This window comes from Chinchilla lanigera, unplaced genomic scaffold (genome assembly GCF_000276665.1).
Source record: "Chinchilla lanigera isolate Chin_1 unplaced genomic scaffold, ChiLan1.0 scaffold00005, whole genome shotgun sequence".
Classification (NCBI taxonomy): Eukaryota; Metazoa; Chordata; class Mammalia; order Rodentia; family Chinchillidae; genus Chinchilla; species Chinchilla lanigera.
In genome coordinates, this window is record NW_004955406.1 from 38,380,738 (window position 1) to 38,401,879 (window position 21,142).

Genomic DNA, 21,142 nt, shown 5'->3' on the forward strand with positions numbered 1-21,142 from the left:
CGCTGGTGTGCCTGGCGCTGGCTGCGCTCGCCGCCGCGCTGCCCCTCGCCTCGGTCGGGGACTACGGCGCCTCCCCTCTCTGCCTGCCCTACGCCCTGCCCGACGGCCAGCCCGCCGCCCTGGGCCTCGCCGTGGCCCTGGTCATGGTGAACTCCCTCTGCTTCCTCGTGGTGGCTGGTGCCTACATCAAGCTCTACTGTGACCTGCCGCGGGGTGACTTCGAGGCCGTGTGGGACTGCGCCATGGTGAGGCACGTGGCCTGGCTCATCTTCGCGGATGGGCTCCTCTACTGCCCCGTGGCCTTCCTTAGCTTTGCCTCCATGCTGAGCCTCTTCCCGGTCACCCCTGAGGCGCTCAAGTCGGTCCTGCTCGTGGTGTTGCCTCTCCCTGCCTGCCTGAACCCCTTGCTCTACCAGCTCTTCAACCCCCACTTCCGGGATGACCTTCGGAGGCTCTGTCCCTGGTCAGGAACCGCGGGACCCCTAACCTATGCTGCTGCCAATGAGCTGGAAAAGAGCTCCTGCGACTCCACCCAGGCTCTGGTGGCCTTCTCTGATGTGGATCTCATTCTGGAAGCTTCTGAGGCTGGGCGGCCCCCTGGGCTGGAGACCTATGGATTCCCCACAGTGACCCTCATCTCCTATCCGCAGCCAGCGGCCCCCAGGCTGGAGGGAAACCGTTTTGCAGAGCCAGAGGGGACCCACTTGGGGTTCCCACAGCCCTCCCTGGATGGAGAACTGCTGCTGCGAGCAGAGGGCGCCTCAGGAGGGGGCTCCTCAGTGAGTGGGGTCTTCCAGCCCTCCGGCTCAGTCTTTGCCTCACACTTATAAATGACCCTCCCCACTCCTCTGTCACTTCGCTTCCCTCTTTTCCCACTCCGTGAATGATGGCTGCTTATGAAATAAATACATACAACCAAAATTCAACCGTGTGACCCAGAGCAGACTGGCCCAGGTCTTGGCCCCACCGGTCTCCTTTCTCCCATGGTGGTCACCTTGAGTGCTTCTTGGCCTACTTTACCGCAGCCTTCCTAATTTCATCTTCGTTGCTGGCCTCTTCCCTGTCATGTCCAAAGCTGTGGACCAGAGACCGGAAACATTGCCTAAGGGAAGTGACTGAAATAGAAATGGAGTAGGAACCAGGATAGGATCAGAATCAGGGCACAGTGGACAGGGAAAACTTGAAGGTCTGGAAGGGAAACACCAAAGGCATTTGAGTCTCTCTCTTGTAACTCATAGAAGGGATAGAAAAAGTGTTCTGTGTTCCATTAGTCTTGATATATGTCCTGCAGAAATACTTGCTTTAAAATAAACTTTGGAAGAGATGACACATTATAACTCTTTCTTCCAGATCTCCAGGGCATGGCAGCATAGTAAAGGCCCTGGAAATTCCTGCAACAGTAAAATCTATTGAACTTTGGTCAATCCAGTTGGTTCCCCAAAACTGTTTGACAACAGGTTTTGGTCTTCATGGAATACTTATTATTATCTCCAAAAATTTAGCACTGCTTTCTGCTAGGGGTCTCCTAGGAGACACAGGTCAACAAGGCTGCCTAGACTGGGGTGGAGGGATGAGGCAAGAGACCATTCGTGGAACTTGACACATCTCTAAATCTTACTTGATTAGTTGATTTACCTGGACTCTTTCAGGCTCTGAAGCTCAGCGTGCTGACTTTATAATTCCTTAGGGTCCCTAGCATGGGGTCAACTTCAGTTGGCACTCATTAAATGATGGCACAGGTATTTATCAATTGTTTGAGGACCTCTTTTCTCCCTATTTGCCCAGGGCTGATCAAAAGCCCTTGGTGGAAGTAGTTACTTTGGGTGTTAAGAATTGGTAATTCTTATCAGGGAAAAGGAGTTTTCTGAGATATCCTAGGGCTGACAAAATTGCTGATTTTGGGGAGTCTTGAATTCTAGGAAGTTACTGAAGACCACTCCTCCCAACACGAGCACTGTTCCCCCTGGAATTAGGGAGCCAGACTGGAGGTAGAGTGGAGGGGTCAGCTGTTGGAGGTGTAAGAGTTTTAGAAGCTATCCCCCAAAGGTGGCTTCTTCTGTGAAAAAGTGGGCCATGCTTTTTGGCTTTGAGCTTTAGGATGGCACTGCTGTCACCTCACTATCTACTTCTAAAGATGTGGGCACCTCCTGAAGTGAACTTTGTGTTCACAAGAGAGATAGAAGGGAGTGCAGGCATTTACCATACACTATTTTCATTATTCAAAAAGTCTAGTTGATATTGTACATTTACCCAAAATAAGATTGTTCAGTTGTTTTTTGTTTTTGACTGAATTGCTAGAACGTCGGTGTGTTACTCCTTTGTGATCAGCAGAAGATTATGAAAACTGTACATGTCTTTGATTAATCACAAAATCAAAAACCAAGTTGCTCAATGCCCATAAATTCATTTTGTCTGGCTGACAAAATCTTCCAAAACGGTGTCCATGGAAAAGAATCCACCAAAGGGGGCGATGGCGATGGAAATGTTGGCAGTATCTAACCTGTTATGTGCTGCTCTGGGCTCCTTGTGTTGTGCCTTAGCCACTGTTACCAACCAGCATCCTCTGCGACTGACTTGTGAGGGGGAATTTCTTATGGTGGGCCATGGTTTGCTAAGCACCTCTGTCTACACCAAAAGGAAAACCCAAAGGATACAGAGCTAATGTGGGAAGACTATGGACTAACAGAGTTAACAGCTGGGCCTTCTCCCCACTTCCTAGTTTCCATTTTTGGGAAGAATAAAGGCTTAAAGAATAAAGGAGGAGGAGAAAGAGGTGGTGACAACAGATGGCCTGAGTAAACAAGGAGGGTGGGAGATAACTAAAGTCCTGGTCCCCTCTGGCACTGTCCCCTCTAACTACCTCTGCTCTGATCTAGCAAGTTCTCCCACCCATTGCCCACCTGTGTCCCTTCTGCGTTCCAGACCCATGCCCTCTCCCTCTCCAGTTGTGTGAAATATAAGAATTGTCAAGGTGTAAATATTTGGGCTCTTCTGTATAATAAAGTATTGCTGAATGTGTCCCTCACCTCCTTTCTGCCGCCTGCCTCTGTGACCAGAAGTGGTGAGGAGTAAGAAGAGGGTCAAAGCTCTTCCTTAACCCATCTTCTGAGTTGTGGGGCATCTGGGGCACAGCTCAGAAGGCTCAGAATTGAAGATTGAAGGCATCAGATTCAATCTCACGAACCCATACTGAGGTGTCACTTGTGTGCTGGGCACTGGGTCAGAGAGAATGGTCTAGAGAAAACACTAAGCAGGTTGGGCTTTCTGTTACTCAGACCCTGAATACCTTGTCAGACAGACCCAAGCCTATTGCTGGGATTTCCTGATACTGTGAACCCCAAAGAATCCTTCTTGGTTGAACTTCCTCACCCACTGTCTGCCTGGAAATCCTTTCCTCTAAACCTTGCTTCAGAGTGGGATGATACCCGCAAGACAAACAGGGGCCCCTTCTCAAGGGAAGGGAAAGAGATCAAGTTCAGCAAACATTTGTGATCACAGGAATGAGATGCCACCCCCAGAATGGTGCCTTTTTCTTTTTTCTCCTTCCCATTCCTTCCATGTTTCTTTGAAGTCTCTTTCCCTTCTCTTTGTCCTTTTTTTTTTTTTAGGCAGGGTCTCCATATGTAGTTTAGCCTGACTTTGAACTCACTTTGTAGCCCAGGCTGGCCTTAAACTCACAGTGATCCTCATGTCTCAGCCTCCAGAATGCTGGGATTATAGGCATGCTCCACCACGTCTGGCTCTTTGTTCTTTTATTTAAAAATTGTGACTTTATTTTTAAAATTGATATATAAACCTAACACCCTTCTAAGAGGCCAAACAATGCCTTTGTAAACACCTGTCCTGCACCCTTCTTGGTTTTTTTTTTGTTTTGTTTTGTTTTTTTCTTTTGGTACCAGGAATTGAACTCAGGACCTTGTGTTTGCCAGGCAGGCACTTGTGCCGCCCGAGCTATATCCCCAGCACCTCCACCCTTCTTGAAGACAGAACATTCCAACCCTCTCCATCTTTCTGGCTCAACTGCAGAGAAGGCTGTTTGCTTGTCTGTTCTTGTCAAACTGGGTTGGGGAAAGAGACCCAGGGCCTAACTCCAGTAAATGCATGTTTCTTAAAAGGATGCATGTGAAGAAATAATAGAGGCAGAATCCAAGCAAACCAAGGCTAGAAAGAGCAGTGACACTGGGTCTTGGGTGGAAACCAAGGGCTCTTCTGGATTTGAGTCAGGTCTGAGTTCCAGCCAGTGGCAGTCACCTTGGGACCCACCGTGAGCAGGCTCAGCTGCCCTCCGTAGGCTTGTTGTGATGTCTGCCTCTCAGCCATAATCAACTTCTCCCTCCCCACTCTCTTGTTTAAAATTAATTTTAAATAAATAATACAATGACATGGTTCCAGTAACATAAGTTTTAACAGTCTCTCTCCATCTCTGTCTTTATTTGCTCACTTTCCAAGTCTTCACTTGTTATCACTGTTATTAACTGTTACTGGCTTTTTACATATCCTTCCAGAGTGGTTTTTTGTTTGTTTTGTTTTGTTTTAGTTTGGTTTTTTATCCAGGCATGGTGGCACCCATCTGTAAACCCAGAACTTGGGCAGCTGAGGCAGAAGGATCATAAGTTTGAGGAAAACCAGAGCTATATAGTAAGATCCTGTCTCAAACAAACAAACCAAGAAACCAGTTTTAAAACATGCATATACAAGCAGGAAACATATATGTGCTTATTTTTCCTTTTTTACCCAAAGTTAACATACCATAATTCTGCTTCTGTTTTTCTTACTTACTAATTAAGTTCAAAGACCTTTCCACATCAGTAAAGAAAGGGCTCTCATTTTTATAGCAGCATGTATCACTTTATATAGATCTATCATATATATACATGGGAATTTGGCTTGCTTCATATTTTGTTCTGACAAACAGTACTACAACAAGCTGTCATGTATGTGTGTCATGTCACACATATATGGACATAAGATAAATTCCCAGGACTGCTGAATAAGTCCAAGTAATTAATTATATCTTCCCTTCTTTTTTTTTTTTTTTTTTTTGAGACAGGGTCTATGTAGCCCAGACTGGCCTCAAACTCACGGCTATTTTCCTGCCTCAGCCTCTCCAATGCTGGGATTACAGGTGTGCACCACCATATCTAGCTGACTTCATTTTTTTTCACCAACAGTCTATTTATAGCTTCTGTATATATATTCCTCACTGATACCTGTTCTTGCTCAAAGCCTGTCTGCATCTTTTCAGCATCAACTTCTGGGCTCACTGCTTTGTTTTCTTCTGGTATTTCCTGGGGCCATGTTTTGAGAGATGGGGAAACTGACTAGCCAACTTCTCCTTCTGCACTAGGTAAAATCAAAGGGCAATGGCCACATAATGGGTTAACTGTTTTTAGGCCAGGTACCTATCCTAGCCAATTAAATTGGAAGGTGGAAATGGGTGTGTTTGTGTGGGGCCACACTGGACAAAGTGTGTCTGCTTAGGGTTTCCACCTGAGGAAGGGCTGCAGGCAGGGCTCTTCCTTCAAAATGGCTGGTAGGCCTGGCAGGAAGTTTCCACAGGGCAGGTGCTAGGTGGGCCTCACTCATTGTTGTATCCTCAATCCTTTCCACAGGGCCTAACAAAGAGAAAATGTTCAGTTAATTTCTGTTAAAAAAAATTAAGGACTTAATAAAACTAAATATATTCCTAAAATTATTTCCCAATCGAAAGGGGCTGTCTGACAAGGAAATGCAAACCGCACAGAACGACAGATAAGTTCTTGTGTGAACTCAACTATTTATATCTCTGAGAACTGTCTCTCTGACAGTTTGTCCACCAGGTCTCTGTCATGCGCTTTGGGCATGTTGTTCCTGTTATATGAAGGCAATGTGGACAGATACTTAGACTGTGTCATGAAAACCGCCTGCAAGTTTTCTGACCATCTTTATAACAGCTCTTCCCTTGGCAATCACAGTGGTCAAAATTCCACCATTATATTTTCTTATTCCTCCAGGTTAGGCATAACTATTTTGCTTCAGCTTGCCAGGCACTGCTTCATTTTTTCTAATAATATTCACCTGACTTTCCTTGAAGCAGGCAAGCAACCACACACACACGCGCGCGCGCACACACACACACACACACTGCTCTCTATTGCTTATGGTTCAGATAGGGTTGACTCCACTCTGGGTTCCACAGGTGGGAATATGACCTAGGACTTGTCAGTTTTTCTTATTACCTGGCCACAGGGACTGGTCCAAGGATAAGCTCAAATCCCAAGTCCACCTAATGAGACCCTAAATGAGCACTTTTGTGGAGCTGAGAAGAAGGAAGTACTCACCCTATAAATCCAGTACTCTGAGAAGCTAAGGCTCGAGGATCACAAGTTTGAGCCCAACCTGGGCAATTGAGCAACTTAGTGAGATCCTGCCTCAACATTAAAAAGCTGAGAAAGAATTAGAGGGTGTAGTAAAGTGTGAAGTCCATGTGATTTATCTATTTATCTGCAGTACCATAAAAAAAAGTACTCAGCAGAGTTGCTGGACTAGTAGGTTGTATGGCTGCTGGTGTCTATCTTGCCAGTTGGGGAGAAATGAATCCTGAAGGCATTATTTGAGCATTTGTACCTAGTAGCCCCTTTTAGACTTCTAAGGGTGTGAACCAATGATGTTTCTTTGCAGAAATGAGAGTTAGATTTCTGTCCCTTGCCTGGGAAGAAGCCTTCTTTCACAAGACCTTCTCTACATCACCCCCTTCCCAGGAGGAGCAGGAGTAAACCCACCCTCTTACCAGTTGTGAGCGTGGAAGCGGACAGCTACTGATTAGAACTTTGATGGGCAAGAGTGTCAGCACAGGCTCCAGGTGTGGATGGTAGGACTGGGTGGGAGGTGCCAGGGGCAACCTAGGGCCAGAGAATGCTGAGGGAAGGGAGAACGGAAAGGGAAGATGGGAAATGGAATAAACGGCACTGCCTGCTTGGATTCTGCAGGTAGCTTTAGAACTGTGGAACTGCCAAGCGTCAGCAATTGGGAGAATGCTGAGAGCATCCAAGCCACTGGCTCATTTTATGCAGGAGGAAGCCAAAGGGGGAACTTGCTCGTTACCCTGCAGCTACCCTGGGAGAACTGAGGAGACAGATGTATAAATAATAGGACAGAATCTGTACGATTGATAAATATGACTCAGGAGTAAGATAGGGCTGGGTCTGAATCCCAGACTTGCCATTTGCAGCCAATTGTTCTTAGGTTTTTTCTATCTTGGTTTAACCGTCAGTAAAATGGGAATACTAATACACCCTAAACTCTAAATGTGATGGAAAAGAGGTTGTTTTGTTGTTTTTTTGCTTTTTGTTTTTTGTTATTTTAGGTACTGGGAATCAAATTCAGAACCTCACACTTGCCAGGGAGGTGCTGTGCCATTGAGCTACATCCCCGGCTTAGAAAGGGTTTTCAAGTAAAAAGCTTAGCTTGGTACCTGGCAATGAGGTTTGAGGGAACTGGCAAAGCATCCCCTTTCTGAAGAAGAGTTTTGGGACCCTGGGTAGAGGAGGAAAACAATAGAAGAAAGGAAGCAGTCTAGTGGGACGTGGTATCAAGGGGAAAGACAAACAAGGGAAAGCAGCATATGCAAGGAGGAAACCCTGCAGCAGGGATGGGAGGGAGGAAGGGATAAGACACTGGATAACCTGTTGTCCCGGATATAAATTGACTTGGAGAGGGATGGGCACTCTCTGGGGGCCATGGCAGGAGGTGGGGGCAACTTGATAGGAAGCAAGGAAGAAGTGGAATGTGTTCCTGTGCATAGCATGTCTGTGTCCATCATCCCAGGCTTCGCTGCATCCCTGTACAGTCCAGAACTGCAAGCTGCCCTGCAGCCAGCCAGCCTGGGGAGCAGGTTCTGAAACCACAGCCCTATACCCACTCCCTACCCTGCCCTCCCCCAGGCTTCCCCAACCTAAACAAGACAACCTGGTGGGGGGGGGCGCGGTGAGGGTGGTGGCACATGCTGATGGAAAAATACACACTTGGCTGGAAAAGGAGCTTTATTTGTATGTGTAGAATTCCTGCAGCAGCCGAAGGATAAATAGCTGGTCCCAGCCTCAGCTTAGAGTCTGCCCACAAGGTGGGTGGTAAAATATGTTCTTATTTAGATTGCTTGTGGGGAGAGGTGAAGAGGGGGACTAGGGGCAGTAGGAGAGGAGAACTTGGAATCTACACTGTTTATATGATCAGTCATGGATGTCATCTCTTCTCTTTAATTAGGGATTCAGAGTTGAGAAACTCTGCTCAGTTTGCTTGTCCCAGAACAGGGCAGATTGGCAAGTAGGCTGTGGGTAGAGAGAGCAGCTGCTTGGGGCCCACCTGTGGTCGGATCACTGTCTGCATCCCCCAGGGCCCTATGAGTACTCAACAAATGTCAGCACTATGCCAGGCCTTGTACCGGATGCTTGACACGTGTCATCTCATTCAATCCTCATGAGTCTTGTGAGTGAAGCACCACCATCATCTCCGTTTTACAAAGGTGACCAGAAAACAGAATGAGCACCAAGGTCGTACACTCTGGTAAGCAGCACCACGAGGCCCGGAGTCAGGTCTTCTTGAGTCCATGCTTTTAGCCTTGTCCCCTCCTTCCCTGGGCTGGGAAGGGGGACCTGGCTTTTCTAATCCTCAGGCATGTCACTTATTCTCTAGTCCACATCCACTGTACTTGTTAAAGCAGGGAAATGGGTAGATGACTTCTAATAGCTTTCTCTGGTATTTTTTATAATTAGAAAACTCCTCTGTAGACATCCCCAGTACCTGGAGTCACACAATAGACAAACCATCATTTTCAGATAAGCCCAAGTGCTCTGAGAGAAATTAGTCAGGGTAATTCATCAGGTAATTAATCAAATTAATGGGCCAGCTGGTACCTGAGGTTCTAAGGCTCCTTTAGAGAGGAAAAGGACCTGCTGAAGCAGCCACCTTTGAGCTAAGAGTGTCATGAAGGGGGAGGGTAGGTGGGTGTAGGAGACAGAGGAATAGAGTATGTGAAAGCCCTGAAGCAGGAACAAACTAGGTATGTTTAAGATTGAAAGTGGGCCAGTGTGGCTGGAGTGTGGTGTTCAGGGGGGAAAAGGGATGTGATGAGAACAAAGCAAGTAGGGGCCAGATCATGCAGGGGTTTATGGGCCAGGAAAGTAGACTAGATTTCTGGTTTAATTGCAAAAAGGCACTTGGAGTCTCCTGAGAAGTCAAATTTGACTTACACTATCAAGATTATTCTTGTTGCTGTAAAGAGCCTGGACTGTCAAAGTCAAGAGTGGCATTAAAGAAACCAGACAGCCAGGTATGGTGGTGCACACCTGCAATCCCAGCATTCGGGAGGCTGAGGCAGGAGGATTGCTGTGAGTCTGAGACCAGCCTGGGCTACATAGTGAGTTCAAGGCCAGTTTGGACAACATTGCAAGACTATCTCTACTCTCATTCCCTACACACACGCACAAAGAAAGAGCAGCTGCTGCTGGTAGTCATCCAGGAGGTAGAGAAACTTGAGGAACAAACAGCCTAAGAGAAAGCTGTTAGTATGGATTACAGATGGAAAGAGAGCAAGATCTTGATGATATTGTTAAGCCTCTGAATCCACCCATCCAGATATTTGCTCTACCCCTACATAGAAAGAAAAGGAATTTCTTTTATTATTGCCAGCCTGAGTAGGATTTCTCTCAAACTGAAAGCACCCTGATGTATTAATGGTATCTAGAAACCCCAAATCTGATGTAACAAGTACAGAAGACAAGCTGGAATAAAATTAATTCCTGGACCTTTAAAGAGAACAGTAACTGAGAAGTGAGTTCAAAAATTATATAAGGGCTAGGAAATATAGCTCAGTAGTAAAGTGCTTGCCTAATATGTGCAAGGCCCTGGGTTCAAACCCCAGCACTGAAAAAATGAAATTCTGCAGAGATCAGAAAACTATACTGTTAGTTTATGGCATCATCTATCACTGAATTATAGAAATTCACATTTCTAATCTTCTTTGCTTGAGTTCAATACCATACATGTTACATAGCTGACTACGGCTGGGTGAAGGGCACAAGGTATACTACACAGGCAAATGAATAGAAATTGCCTACTCAGAGCTGGATTTTATGTGCACGGTATCTAGCCTAGGTATAAAATCATCACTGCTATACTGGGTTATGGACAGAGACATAATATTCTTTATTTCTCTACCTGGACAGTCTTAATACCTATTTTCCTCAAAAAGTCTTTCATTTAGCATGGATAACCTCTTTCTTTTTCAATTCATTTCCCTTAAAATCTGTATTATCTGTCATTTAAGTAGAATAATAGCATTGGGGTGTAGCTCAGTAATATAATACTTACCTAGCATGCCTAAGGCCCTGGGTTAGAACTCCTAGCACTACACATACACACAGAGACAAATGTACTATACACTCATGAGTAAGGGATTCAAGTTTGGCACCCAACTGTTTAGAGTACTATTTGCTTTGAAATGATGCTAGGGAGTAAAAGAGATCATAACAATCTCTACTTAAATTTGTAGATTATTTGATTAATTCCATGTCTGATTTTCTCACCATTATACTGTCAAATAGTGATACTTGGCACATAGTAGATGTATATTAAGTATCTGCTGCAAATCAAAATTACACCACAGTAATTTTGACCAGCTATGTAAATCACAAAAAGTCACTGGGTGTGGTGGCACACGCCTATAACCCCAGCACTTGGGAGGCTGAGGCAGGAGGATTATTGTGAGCTCAAGGCCAGCCTGAACTGCATAGTGACACCCTGTCTCAAAAAGATAGGAAAAAAAAAAATCACAAAAAGTGAAAGCTGCAAAAAAACTAAATACTACAGAAAGAGTACATTGCCTTAAGAGTATTTTAAGGCTTCTAAAAAGCTGGACTTCCTGAAAGCCTAGGGGTAACTGAATTATTTCTAATAGCTATTTCACATCTACATCAAACATTAAGCGTCCCTAGTGATGATGGTAAGTTGGCAAAATAAAGGACAATTCCAAATATTTTAACATCCTGAGTATACAGCACTCTGGCCAGTTCACTCCCAGATACACATTTAGGATAAACACATACTCATACTCAATATTAAATGATTATTTATTCTTCAGGTTTAAAAGGTTTCAAAATACATATGTACAAGGTAAATAAAACAAACTACACTCAGAATCACTGTAGAGCAGAGTACATAAATATACAGTCTTTTATAGGATACAAAAATTATAACGTTACTGAAAACAAAGAAAAACATTCAAGAAAGGTAAGCAAATCAGACCACTTTATAAAGAATGTATTAACTAAGATGGATCAGGACAAGCTCCTTAAACATCAGGGCAAAACTTCTTTTCTATGCCTCCTAGCTGCCTAGCCTTCCTTTTTTGTGTTGAGCTGTCTGTTTCAGAGTTACTGGCCTCTGGTAAATTATCAAGCACTTCTTCCTCATCGGCCTAAAAGAAAAGACAGGGTAAAATACAACAAAGTTGACACAAATGCCACTACAGAAAGATGAAGCTCTATAATTTTATTTCCAGATACTTCTTTTGTTACAAGATTTATATATTGCACTGCATATATATTTCCTCCAAAAGCAACTTCCTCAATTTTGTCTTTTAATTACTTCTTTTTACAAGTAACACATAACTGCTACTTAACTCATTCTGAAGAATGCTATAACTTAGCAAGAACCAGTAGGACTAATTTCCATGTTCTTGAAGTTTGTATTTTGTTAAAGAAGGAAATTTTATCAGCTTAAGTCGGGGAAGTTTTCTTTTTCACTTCTTCATGAATGGTTCATAAGAAATATAAATTTTCCCCTTCTACCAATAATCCCTTCCTATTTCTGCAACAAGTCTCTGTAAATATAACTCTTTCTCACTGTTAAATAAGACAATGTAGGAAAAAAGAATCTCACTCATCTTTCCTCTATTCCTGCTACCCCTAAGAATACGAAAAATATTATGTTAGATGTTGTCTGCCCTCTAGTGTTGTCAATAGATGACAACTGTTAGGAAAAATTTACTGTGGCTGAACTACTAGGCTATTTTGCTGAATTAATTATCAGACAGCTGCAATAGGAGAAAAAGATCATACTCACCATTCAAGGATACAGTAAAATCTAGCAAATCTAATAAGCATTATTTATACATATATACTGTAGACACACTAAACAATGCACTGATAATAGTAGCATATATCATACCCTCTGTTTTTGTCTTGCATGCTTCTCTGTCCATTGCCTGGCATTCTTGAGGAAGATTGGCTTATTATACTTAAATTCTGAGGACTGAGATGAAATCAAAGGAAAGAGTTAGTGGGGGAAAAAAAATGACGTCCAGTGCTAAGTGCCACTGATACCACTATCCTCATGCACATAGCGTTAGAGACACAGAGAAAATGGCCTGTGTGCTGCAGTGGAAAGGACGCCACTTACAATGTCAGCCATTAGTGGGTCATCAGGGTTGGGTTCTGCCATGAGCAGCTGAATGGAGGTCAACACAGTTGCAATGTTGAGGGCTGGTCTCCAGGCACCCTACACACAGAATAAGAATGTGAGACTGTAATTCAAATTGTGTAGATGAAGAAAACAATGCCAGAATCAACCCTTTATCTACCACTCACTTTTGGTGGCAATTTAAGAACATCTAGACAAATCCTTCCAGCAGAATCAATGTTTGGATGATAGATTGGAGTCAGAAATCGGATCTGTGGAGGTTCAAATGGGTACCTTTGGATGTACAGAACAACAAGACATATTATTAATATTGTTTCTTAGTACATAGTTTCCTGGTCATTAATATATTTATGTGTTAGAAAACATTTAGGAAAGTAGCATTTGGGAGGCAAATGTTCTTTCTCCTCAAATTTTTACTATAAAAATTTACAAATGATCAGAAAAGTTCAAATATAGCATGAAAACACCCATATCTATTGACTGGATTCAAGCTACTTCACTTTCTAAAATCAGCATTTATCGTATTAGAATAAGGACATTCTCCTATATAATTGTAACACTATTATATCATTGAAAAATTTTAAAGGTAATTTTCCAATGTAATTTAATATTTTGATTTCTTTAATTATCCCCCAATTTTTCTTTCTTTCTTTCTTTTTTTTTTTTTTTTGGCAGTACCAAGGATTGAACTCAGGACTTTGTGCTTGCCAGGCAGGCGTTTGTGCCACTGAGCTATATCCCCAGCCCTATCCCCCAATTTTTTATAGCTGGATTTCTCAAAACACGATCCAATTAAGATTTATGCATCATATTTAGTTATTATGTTTCTTAGACACAAACTCTGGGAAGTTCTAAGTCCATTTTTAGACTGACATAAGACATGACTATTAAGCTAATCTCTCTTTAACAAGTCTGGCCGGGATCTGACTTAGTAAATAGTTACATTTCAACAGTTAGATATTCATTTCATCCCTTGCCCTTTCTGCACAAAATTACAACTTAATGATTAAAGCCTTAAAGGATACTTGGAGGGGCCTTAACATTAAATGGAAAATAGAATGGTGGTTGCCAGGGCATAGGGGTAGCGAAGAATGGGGAGTTATTATTTATTGGTTAAGAAGTTATAGTTTGGGAAGATGAAAAAGTTTTAAGATAGATGAAGTGATGGTCACACAACAATGTGAAAAGTATATTTTAAAGTGGCTGAAAATGGTGGTGTATGCCTGTAATCTTACCACTTTAGAGATGGTGGTGTATGTCTGTAATCTTAGTACTTAGAGACTGAGACAGGATTGTAACTTTGAGGCCAGCCAGCATGGGCAACACAACAAGATCCTGTCTCCAAAAGAAGGCTAAAATGGAGAATTGTCATATATATGTTGCCACAATTTAAGGGCAGAGGAGAAAGCTGAGTCCTGAAGTACCCCATCATTTTAAAGAAGGAAACTGAACTCCGGAGAGAAAATAACTTGCCAAATTAAATCATGATAAGAAACAGGATTAATATCCAGATCCTTTAGCCCCTACATTTAAGCCTCATGTACCACATAGTGCTGTCTTCCGATGACTAGGCTTTTCCATGTAGGTCAAGCATCTAACTCATACTAACCTCTCAGGAACAATGACTTCCAGTTTGAAAACACCTTTCTCATAAGGTGTGTTGGCTCCACCTAATATTTCTTAAAAGAAAAAAAAATGAAAGAAAGAAAAAGTTAAAAGGGAATCAGATGATCTGAATTAGTAAGTTCTATGCTTCTAAGAGAGAAACTAGGTCTACAACAATAATTCTTCTCAGGGGTTTAATAAGTCTTTATGCTATATACTATGATGCTGATATATCCTAAAGGTTAATGGTGTCAAAGGACAAACAAAAGATCTAAAATAGGAGTTGTGCTGAGTGTAGTGGCACATGCCTAGAATTCTAGCACTTGGGAGACTGAAGCAAGAGGATCATGAGTTCAAGGCCAGCCTGAGCTACACAGTAAGACCCAGTCTCAAAAAAAAGCTAACTAACTAAATAAATAAATAATTATTTTTAAAAAGTCAAATAAAACAGAACTTGCAAAGACCAAAATATAGATTTGTTTGGACTGTGGCAGTCTAATCAGTTATGCTTCCACCTGACTTCATAGCTATTTCAGATGGTCATCTGGTATAAATAGTAGTGCTGAGCTGACGCCCAATCTTGATTATAAGTCAGTAAAGTAAAATAAAAAGTCAAAATAGCAGGAAATGTCAAGTAAACCTTTTATTTATGCAAACAAATTAGGGAAGAAAGATGGTAGAGCACTTTGACCTTACATCTGTTCCCTACTTTAGAAGAATATACAAATGTTTGAATTTCAGCACAATCTTCAACAGGGTCATGACTCATCTAGTCACGACGTGACACTTACGAGCTCTCAGGTCATCCATCTGGTCCTTTTCTTGCCAGCATGTGATGCCTGGAGGTGGCTCTGTGGCTAACATTTGCAGCTCTCTCTTCAGACGTGAAGCTCTCTGCATGATCACCAAGTAAAGGGGAACACACAGTTTATCACTCCACACCAAGGGCTGTTTGAGATGCACTAGGAGAGAAAAGAGGGAAACATGAAATAGCAACAATGACTGAGGAATTTTCGGCACACAGCTTTGATGTAGTGAAGGACAAAGCCTCTCTCATCTAAAATAAAACCTACACACATAGCTACTCAATACCCTTCTCACTGTAGTTCTCCCTCTACCAGCTACCCGAGGGGTATCACATATATCTCTGTTTGTGGCTTATCTTTGCACTTTTATTCATGGTGGCATTTGATGAAGACACTCTTAATATTAACTTTAATTTTTTTCTGTGCTCCAAATTTAAAGACAGTTTTCTTCACAGTGTTTTCTAAAAAATAATTTTGCTTTTTGTACTTAAATCTTTAATCCAGTAGAAATTGATTTTTGTGTACAGTGAGGGAGGTGAACATCTAATTTAAAATGTTTTCCAAAACGAATCACTAACTTCCCCAGTACTGTTTATTGAAAAAGTCCATCCTTTCTCTGACATTACCATAAATTAAGAATCCATGTACATAAGCATTTTGTTTTGGGACTGTTGAATTTGTGCCATTGGTCAGCTGGATTATCTTTCATTTAATACCCTACTGTTTCAATTGCTACTGGTTATTTTTCATTATTATTTAAATGGTTTCCAGCTTTACTAAGGTATAACTAACAAAAATTGTATATATGGCATTTAAGGTGTATAACAGATGTTTGACTACAGCTTATCAACCTTGTTCTTATTTCTTAGGAATGTTTAGTAACTCTTAGGCTTTAGAAACAATTCAGAAAGGCTCACACATACATACATACATGTACACCCCCCTCCCATGGATCAATTCGGGGGGAAATCATGTCTTTATAATATTGAGTCCTTAGATGTATGAACATGACACATCTTTTTTCTTTTTTATGCTTTTCAAAGATTTTATAATTTTCTGTATAAAGCTTTACTTGATGTTCGTAAGATTTACTCATAAATACTTTATATTTTTAAGCCAGATGGGGTGGTACACTCCTGTAATCCTAGCACTCTGGGAGACTGAGGCAGGAGAACTGTAAATTCAAGCCCAGCCTGGGCAATTTAAAAAAAGGGGTGGGAGGGAGGGCGGGAATGTAACTCAGTGCCAAGGTCTTGAGTTCAATCCCTAGTACTCCACCACCAACTTTTTTTTTGTACGAGGAATTGAACTCACGACCTCACGCTTGCCAGGCAGGGCTATGCCACTGAGCTATATCCCCAGCCCCTACTCGGTTTTTAAAACTCAAATTTCTACGTATTAGTTAGTGCTACATGTAGATACCATTAAATTTTTACTTTTCAGACAGTCTCACTAAGTTCCCAGGCTGGCCTCAAATTTGCAATCCTCCTACCTCAGCCTTCTTATAGCATGCCCATGCCCAGTGACAATAGAATTGATTTTTAACTAAAACTTCATAATGTTAATGTTGAATCTATTTAGGGATGGGAAGTGGGATATTAATTCTAAATAGCCAATCATATCATCTACATATCACTTTATTTCTCCCTTTCTAATCCTCTTCCTGTCTTCTTGCCTGGTGATATCTTCTAGTATAAGGAGTAGAAGATTAGACAGCTAGTATTCTTGTCTGATTTCTAACCTAAAGGGAAAGCTTCCAATACTGCACTTAAGAGTAAAATTGCCCTATAATTCTAATTTTAAAACAAGATAATAGGCAAGTAACAATGATTAATACATTGCATAATGTTATCTTCAGAGTGGTTTTCAGAGTACAAGATATAGGCATGAAATATTATCCAAACAAAATTAGCACAAACCTTTCTTTTCAGTGAACTAAGAGAAACTAGTAGTTTAACTATCTCAACAATATGTATATATACATACATATGTATATATATTTCCATTTCCCAAATCTTGATATGTAGAAAGTGTTTTACACTTCAGAAAACTCTATAGCTTTAACTTCTAAAATTTTGGTTTTCTTATGATCAAGTAGAGGGTACACAGATTGTATTCATATAGGAATGTACTCTGTTTTTCTGCAACCGATGAGTATATGTAAAATCAGCTTTGTGATCTACTAGAATTTCTTTTTACAATAAAATATACATCAAGTATATACATATAATTAAATACATATTAACTAAAATTTTAAAAACAAAAGAAAAGCCAGGCATGGTGGCACACGCCTATAATCCCAGCACTCAGGAGGCTGAGGCAGGAGGACACTGCAAGTTCGAGGCTATCCTGGGCTACAAAGTGAGTTCAAGGCCAGTCCAGACTACATAGTGAGACCCTGTCTCAAAACAAAACAAACAAACAAAACAAAACACCAAAGGAAAAAAAGAAAGTCTCAGTGGGGGTCTGATGGTGAGTACTTGTAGTCAAAGCTATATACTAAGGAGGCTAAGGTAGTAGGAGGAACATTTAAGCCCAAGAGCTCACAGTCAGCCTGGACAACATAACACACACATACCAAGTCTGAAAAACAGTCTGAAGAAATTATATAAACATATAAATATATTCCATAAATATATAAACATATTCTATATGTTCAAGAAATAGAAAATGAGTGTGCTAAGGGGAAATACAGAAAACAGGGCCCTAAATTAAACCTGGGTGTGCGGTACACATTTGTAATCCCAGCTACTTGGAAGTTTACGTAGGAGGATCATGAGTTCCAGGCCAGCTTGGACAACACAGAAAGACCCCATCTCAAAACAAACAATGACCAAATTAAACTTCTAGACATGAAAAATATCATGTATGAGATTAAAAATATACAACCTTAAGCCAACATATACAATTTAAAATGAAACAGAGAAAAATAACTGTCAGAAATTGAAAAGAAGCTGGGTGTGAAGGTACACACCTGTAGGACCAGCATTCTGGGAGGCCAAGACAGGAAGATGAAAAGTTTGAGCCCAGATTGGGCAATTTAGAGACTCACCAGGACCCTGCCTCAAAATATAAAAAGAGCTAGGGAAGTGTAGCTCAGTGTGAAGGTGCTAGGCACTGAGTTCAATCCCCAGTACTTAAAAAAGGGGAGAAGAAACAGAGTAGCAGTGTGCTATAGGACATCAAACAGCCTAATTCACATGTAACTGCAGTCCCCCAAAAAAGGACTGGGGTTGATATTAAATAATAATTTGGAGATGGGGAAGGGGACTGAAAATGATCATATATAAATATATATATATATATCAATTCAAACAAATGTAAGTTGTATGTATTACAAACATATACTATTAAAAAAGAATACTTAAGGTCACAAAGCTGATGAAAACTCTAAACTTGCTGATTCAAGGTGCTCAACAAGTCACAAAACTTATGAAAGTAACAGACTTGTTCACTATCTCAATTGTGGCAATATTTTCACAAACGTGTTTTTAAGTTAAAAATCTATCATATTATACACCCTACATTTATGTAGCATATTGTATGCCAATTATATCTCAATAAACACACTAAAAATTTACCCTGAGTAAAAAGCTAATCAACGCTACATAGATGGAAATGTGCAGCAAGTGAATAGTTTAAGAAAAGGAGAATTTTACAGAAGAAAAAAAAGGAGCTTAGGATATACTAAATATTGAAACACTGAATTTCTCAAATGCTTGAATCTGAAAGTAAGACCACATATACTTTCTACAGATATAGAAAAAAGTGATACGAGTATTCTCATCAGTACAACAACTACTCATGAATAATTGTACTTTTTTTTTAAAGAAAAACACTTTAGTAAAAATGGTAGGTTTTAATTTAGCAACAATATGAATGACTTCAAATCTTGCAATTAGAGCAACACTAAGCATCTGAATCCTGCTGTGAAGATTAATTTTAGTCTTGGGTTGTCTTTTTTTTCCCAGTGGATTGAACCCAGGGAGTGCTGACCTCCATACCCGGCTCTTTTTTATTTTTAGACAGGGTTTTGCTAAGCTGGGCAGGCTGGTCTCCAACTTGTGATCCTTTTTAAACAATGGATTTCCAAATCCTTAGCTACCCTTTTATGGCGCTGGGCATGGAAGCCAGGGTCTCCGATATATTAAGTACACGTTCTATCACGGAGCTACACACCCAGCCCCCTTTAAGACCATCATCTTGGAGTAAGTTACTTGATAATTAACCTTACCTCTAATGTACAGATCCTTACAACTTTCTCCATAGGCAGATGCTGACAACCAATTAAAACTGCCTATGCGCATAAACTGCACCTTATACAGAATGAGAACAGTGGAAATGGATGGTAATGGAATTAGAGCAGACCAAGAACAAGACAATTTCTCTTGAAGAAGCAACCCGACTCCAGTCTCACTATGTTAACTGAAACTGGTACCTGCCACTGGCTGACTCAAAAATCCATCAATTACTGCTGATTTTCTGGGCATAAAGGTTCTTTTCGATCTAGCTCCAACCCACGTTTACAGCCTTATATCCAGTAACTACTCCCCACAAACATGTTTCAGCTATCCTGACCTATATGCCCATAAAAGTTTCATTCTTTTTCACACCTACAGATATGCACACATCCGATTACAACTTCTTCCCCCTCCGCGGTAAAGCATCCCAACCCTATACCTTTCAAATATCACCCTCTATGTTTCCACGTCAATTTGCATCCTGTTTTGTAACTCACCTCATTAGGAAGGATTGTTGATGGCAGGTTCCAAGTTTTTACAAAGTATTTTGTAGCCGGGCACGGGGGGAGGGGGGGGACACGCCTGTAATCCCGGCACTCTGGAAGGCTGAGGCAGGACGACTGCAAACTCAGGTGGGGCAACTTAGCGAGACCCAGTCTCGAAAACAACGAAAACCCACTTTGTATCCAAACCAGTAGTAAGTGTACTAAATTAATAGTGACCAAGACGTGAGCTGAGGTGAAATAACAACCTGGGCATACCCCCAACGAGTAAAGGCGCGTCTTTTCCATTCAGCGGATCCCCCGACCCTCTGCTCGGCTGGAGAGAGCTTCCACAAATTCATTAGGAAGACGCGGTGCAAGCCGCCGCTTACCAGCAGGTTTTCGGACTCCTCTCAGAGGAGAGGAAAACGCCCATATGAGGCAGAAACTGGACGTCTTCCCCCAACACTCACTGCGACCTCCTCCGGAGGCCGTTTTCTCAGGTGGGAATCAGGGAAAAAAAAAAAAAATCTTACCTGCGCGACCTCACCACACAACAGGGACTGTAGGAACAGGCGTGAGCCGGGACGGTTGGCGTGGCTCCGCCTCCTGCCTCGCAAGGATTGTGATTGGTCCGCTGAAATCCCCTGGAGAGGAGCGCACCCAGCTATTGGCCAGTCCTCTGAGCCTTCTTCCGCTCAATTTGGAGCGCGCGCGCTCTGGGCGCCGCCACTCAAATCCCTGCTCCGGGCTTCTCCATGCAGAGGTTTCCGCAGGCACTGCCTCAGACACAACGCCGGGCTTGACCTGGGCGGTCTTGGGCTGAGCGACCTGTTCGACCTCAGTTATTAAGGCAGCCCTGTTTGTCAGAGCGGAAGGAGGAACAGGAACAGTGGAATAATCTGCGGCCGGATAGTTGATAGCTGTCTTCTTTTACTTAAAATAGTTTCCACATGAAAGACTTCACTACTTTAGAAAAACACATCTAAAACCAATGGATGAAGGCCGGGGGTGATGGCCCATGCCTGTAATCCCAGCACTTGGAAGCTGAGGCAGGAGGATCGTGAATTCCAGGCCAACCTGGGCTACACAGTGAGTTCAAGGCCAGCCTGAACTACATAGTGAGACCCTATCTAAAAAAAATGTTTAATTCTACCCTGAGGTTCCTCACGTTAAATGTAGGACTGAACCAACTAAAATAGCTGATGAGTTATTATGATAATTATTATGAAATTAGGAAACATACAAAGTCCTGTTACTAATTTCCAGTTAGCTATTGGGATTTTACATTTGTTATTAGCACTTACTCATTGCAGAGAAGTGTTTTCTATCATAATTTTGAGCTGCTTCTTACTTTTTTTTTGAGACAAGGTCTTGCTATGTAGTGCAGACTTGAACTTAGCCTCCGGAGTGCTGGGATTACAAGTATGCACCACCATGCTGAGCTATTCCTTCTTATTTTACTGCTGATATTTTCTGGTATTTCATCCCCTCGGTGTCTTGTTTTATTTCTTTTTTTATGCTTTTTTTTTTTTTTTTTTTTTTTTTTTTT

At 41.9% G+C, this 21,142-nt stretch overlaps 2 protein-coding genes across 4 annotated transcripts in view; one reads left to right on the plus strand and one right to left on the minus strand.

The window, feature by feature from the left end:
- Positions 1 to 940, plus strand: part of Lgr6 (leucine-rich repeat containing G protein-coupled receptor 6) — a gene marked incomplete in the record, with an annotated part of 106,680 nt that extends 105,740 nt beyond the window's left edge. The window contains 1 exon segment of the mRNA XM_013522356.1: positions 1 to 940. Coding sequence (XP_013377810.1) covers positions 1 to 830 — 830 coding nt within the window.
- A 10,146-nt stretch (positions 941 to 11,086) lies between these two features.
- On the minus strand, positions 11,087 to 20,209 carry Ube2t (ubiquitin-conjugating enzyme E2T). Of its 3 annotated transcripts, none has more exons than XM_005375210.1 (7): positions 20,127 to 20,209; positions 14,853 to 15,023; positions 14,066 to 14,135; positions 12,624 to 12,729; positions 12,436 to 12,534; positions 12,205 to 12,288; positions 11,087 to 11,452 (listed from the first exon to the last, which is right to left on the minus strand). In XM_005375210.1, the coding sequence occupies exons 2-7, from the start codon at positions 14,959 to 14,961 to the stop codon at positions 11,327 to 11,329; spliced, it is 594 nt and encodes a 197-aa protein (XP_005375267.1). In that variant the 5' UTR covers positions 14,962 to 15,023; positions 20,127 to 20,209; the 3' UTR covers positions 11,087 to 11,326. The 3 variants fall into 3 exon arrangements, with proteins under 3 accessions (XP_005375267.1, XP_005375268.1, XP_005375269.1); XM_005375211.2 differs by lacking the exon at positions 20,127 to 20,209 and adding an exon at positions 19,983 to 20,099; XM_005375212.2 differs by lacking the exon at positions 20,127 to 20,209 and adding an exon at positions 19,606 to 19,702.
- Between the last annotated feature and the right edge of the window lie 933 nt (positions 20,210 to 21,142).

Bases quoted from the DNA above. Each gene is read 5' to 3' on its own strand.
- Ube2t (XM_005375210.1), bottom strand. From the start codon at position 14,961: ATGCAGAGAGCTTCACGTCTGAAGAGAGAGCTGCAAATGTTAGCCACA. The intron at 12,535-12,623 runs GTGAGTGGTAGA...TTCTGTGTGTAG, and splicing joins TTCTTAAATTGCCACCAAAA to GGTGCCTGGAGACCAGCCCT. The intron at 12,289-12,435 runs GTAAGTGGCGTC...ATTTCATCTCAG, and splicing joins ACCCACTAATGGCTGACATT to TCCTCAGAATTTAAGTATAA.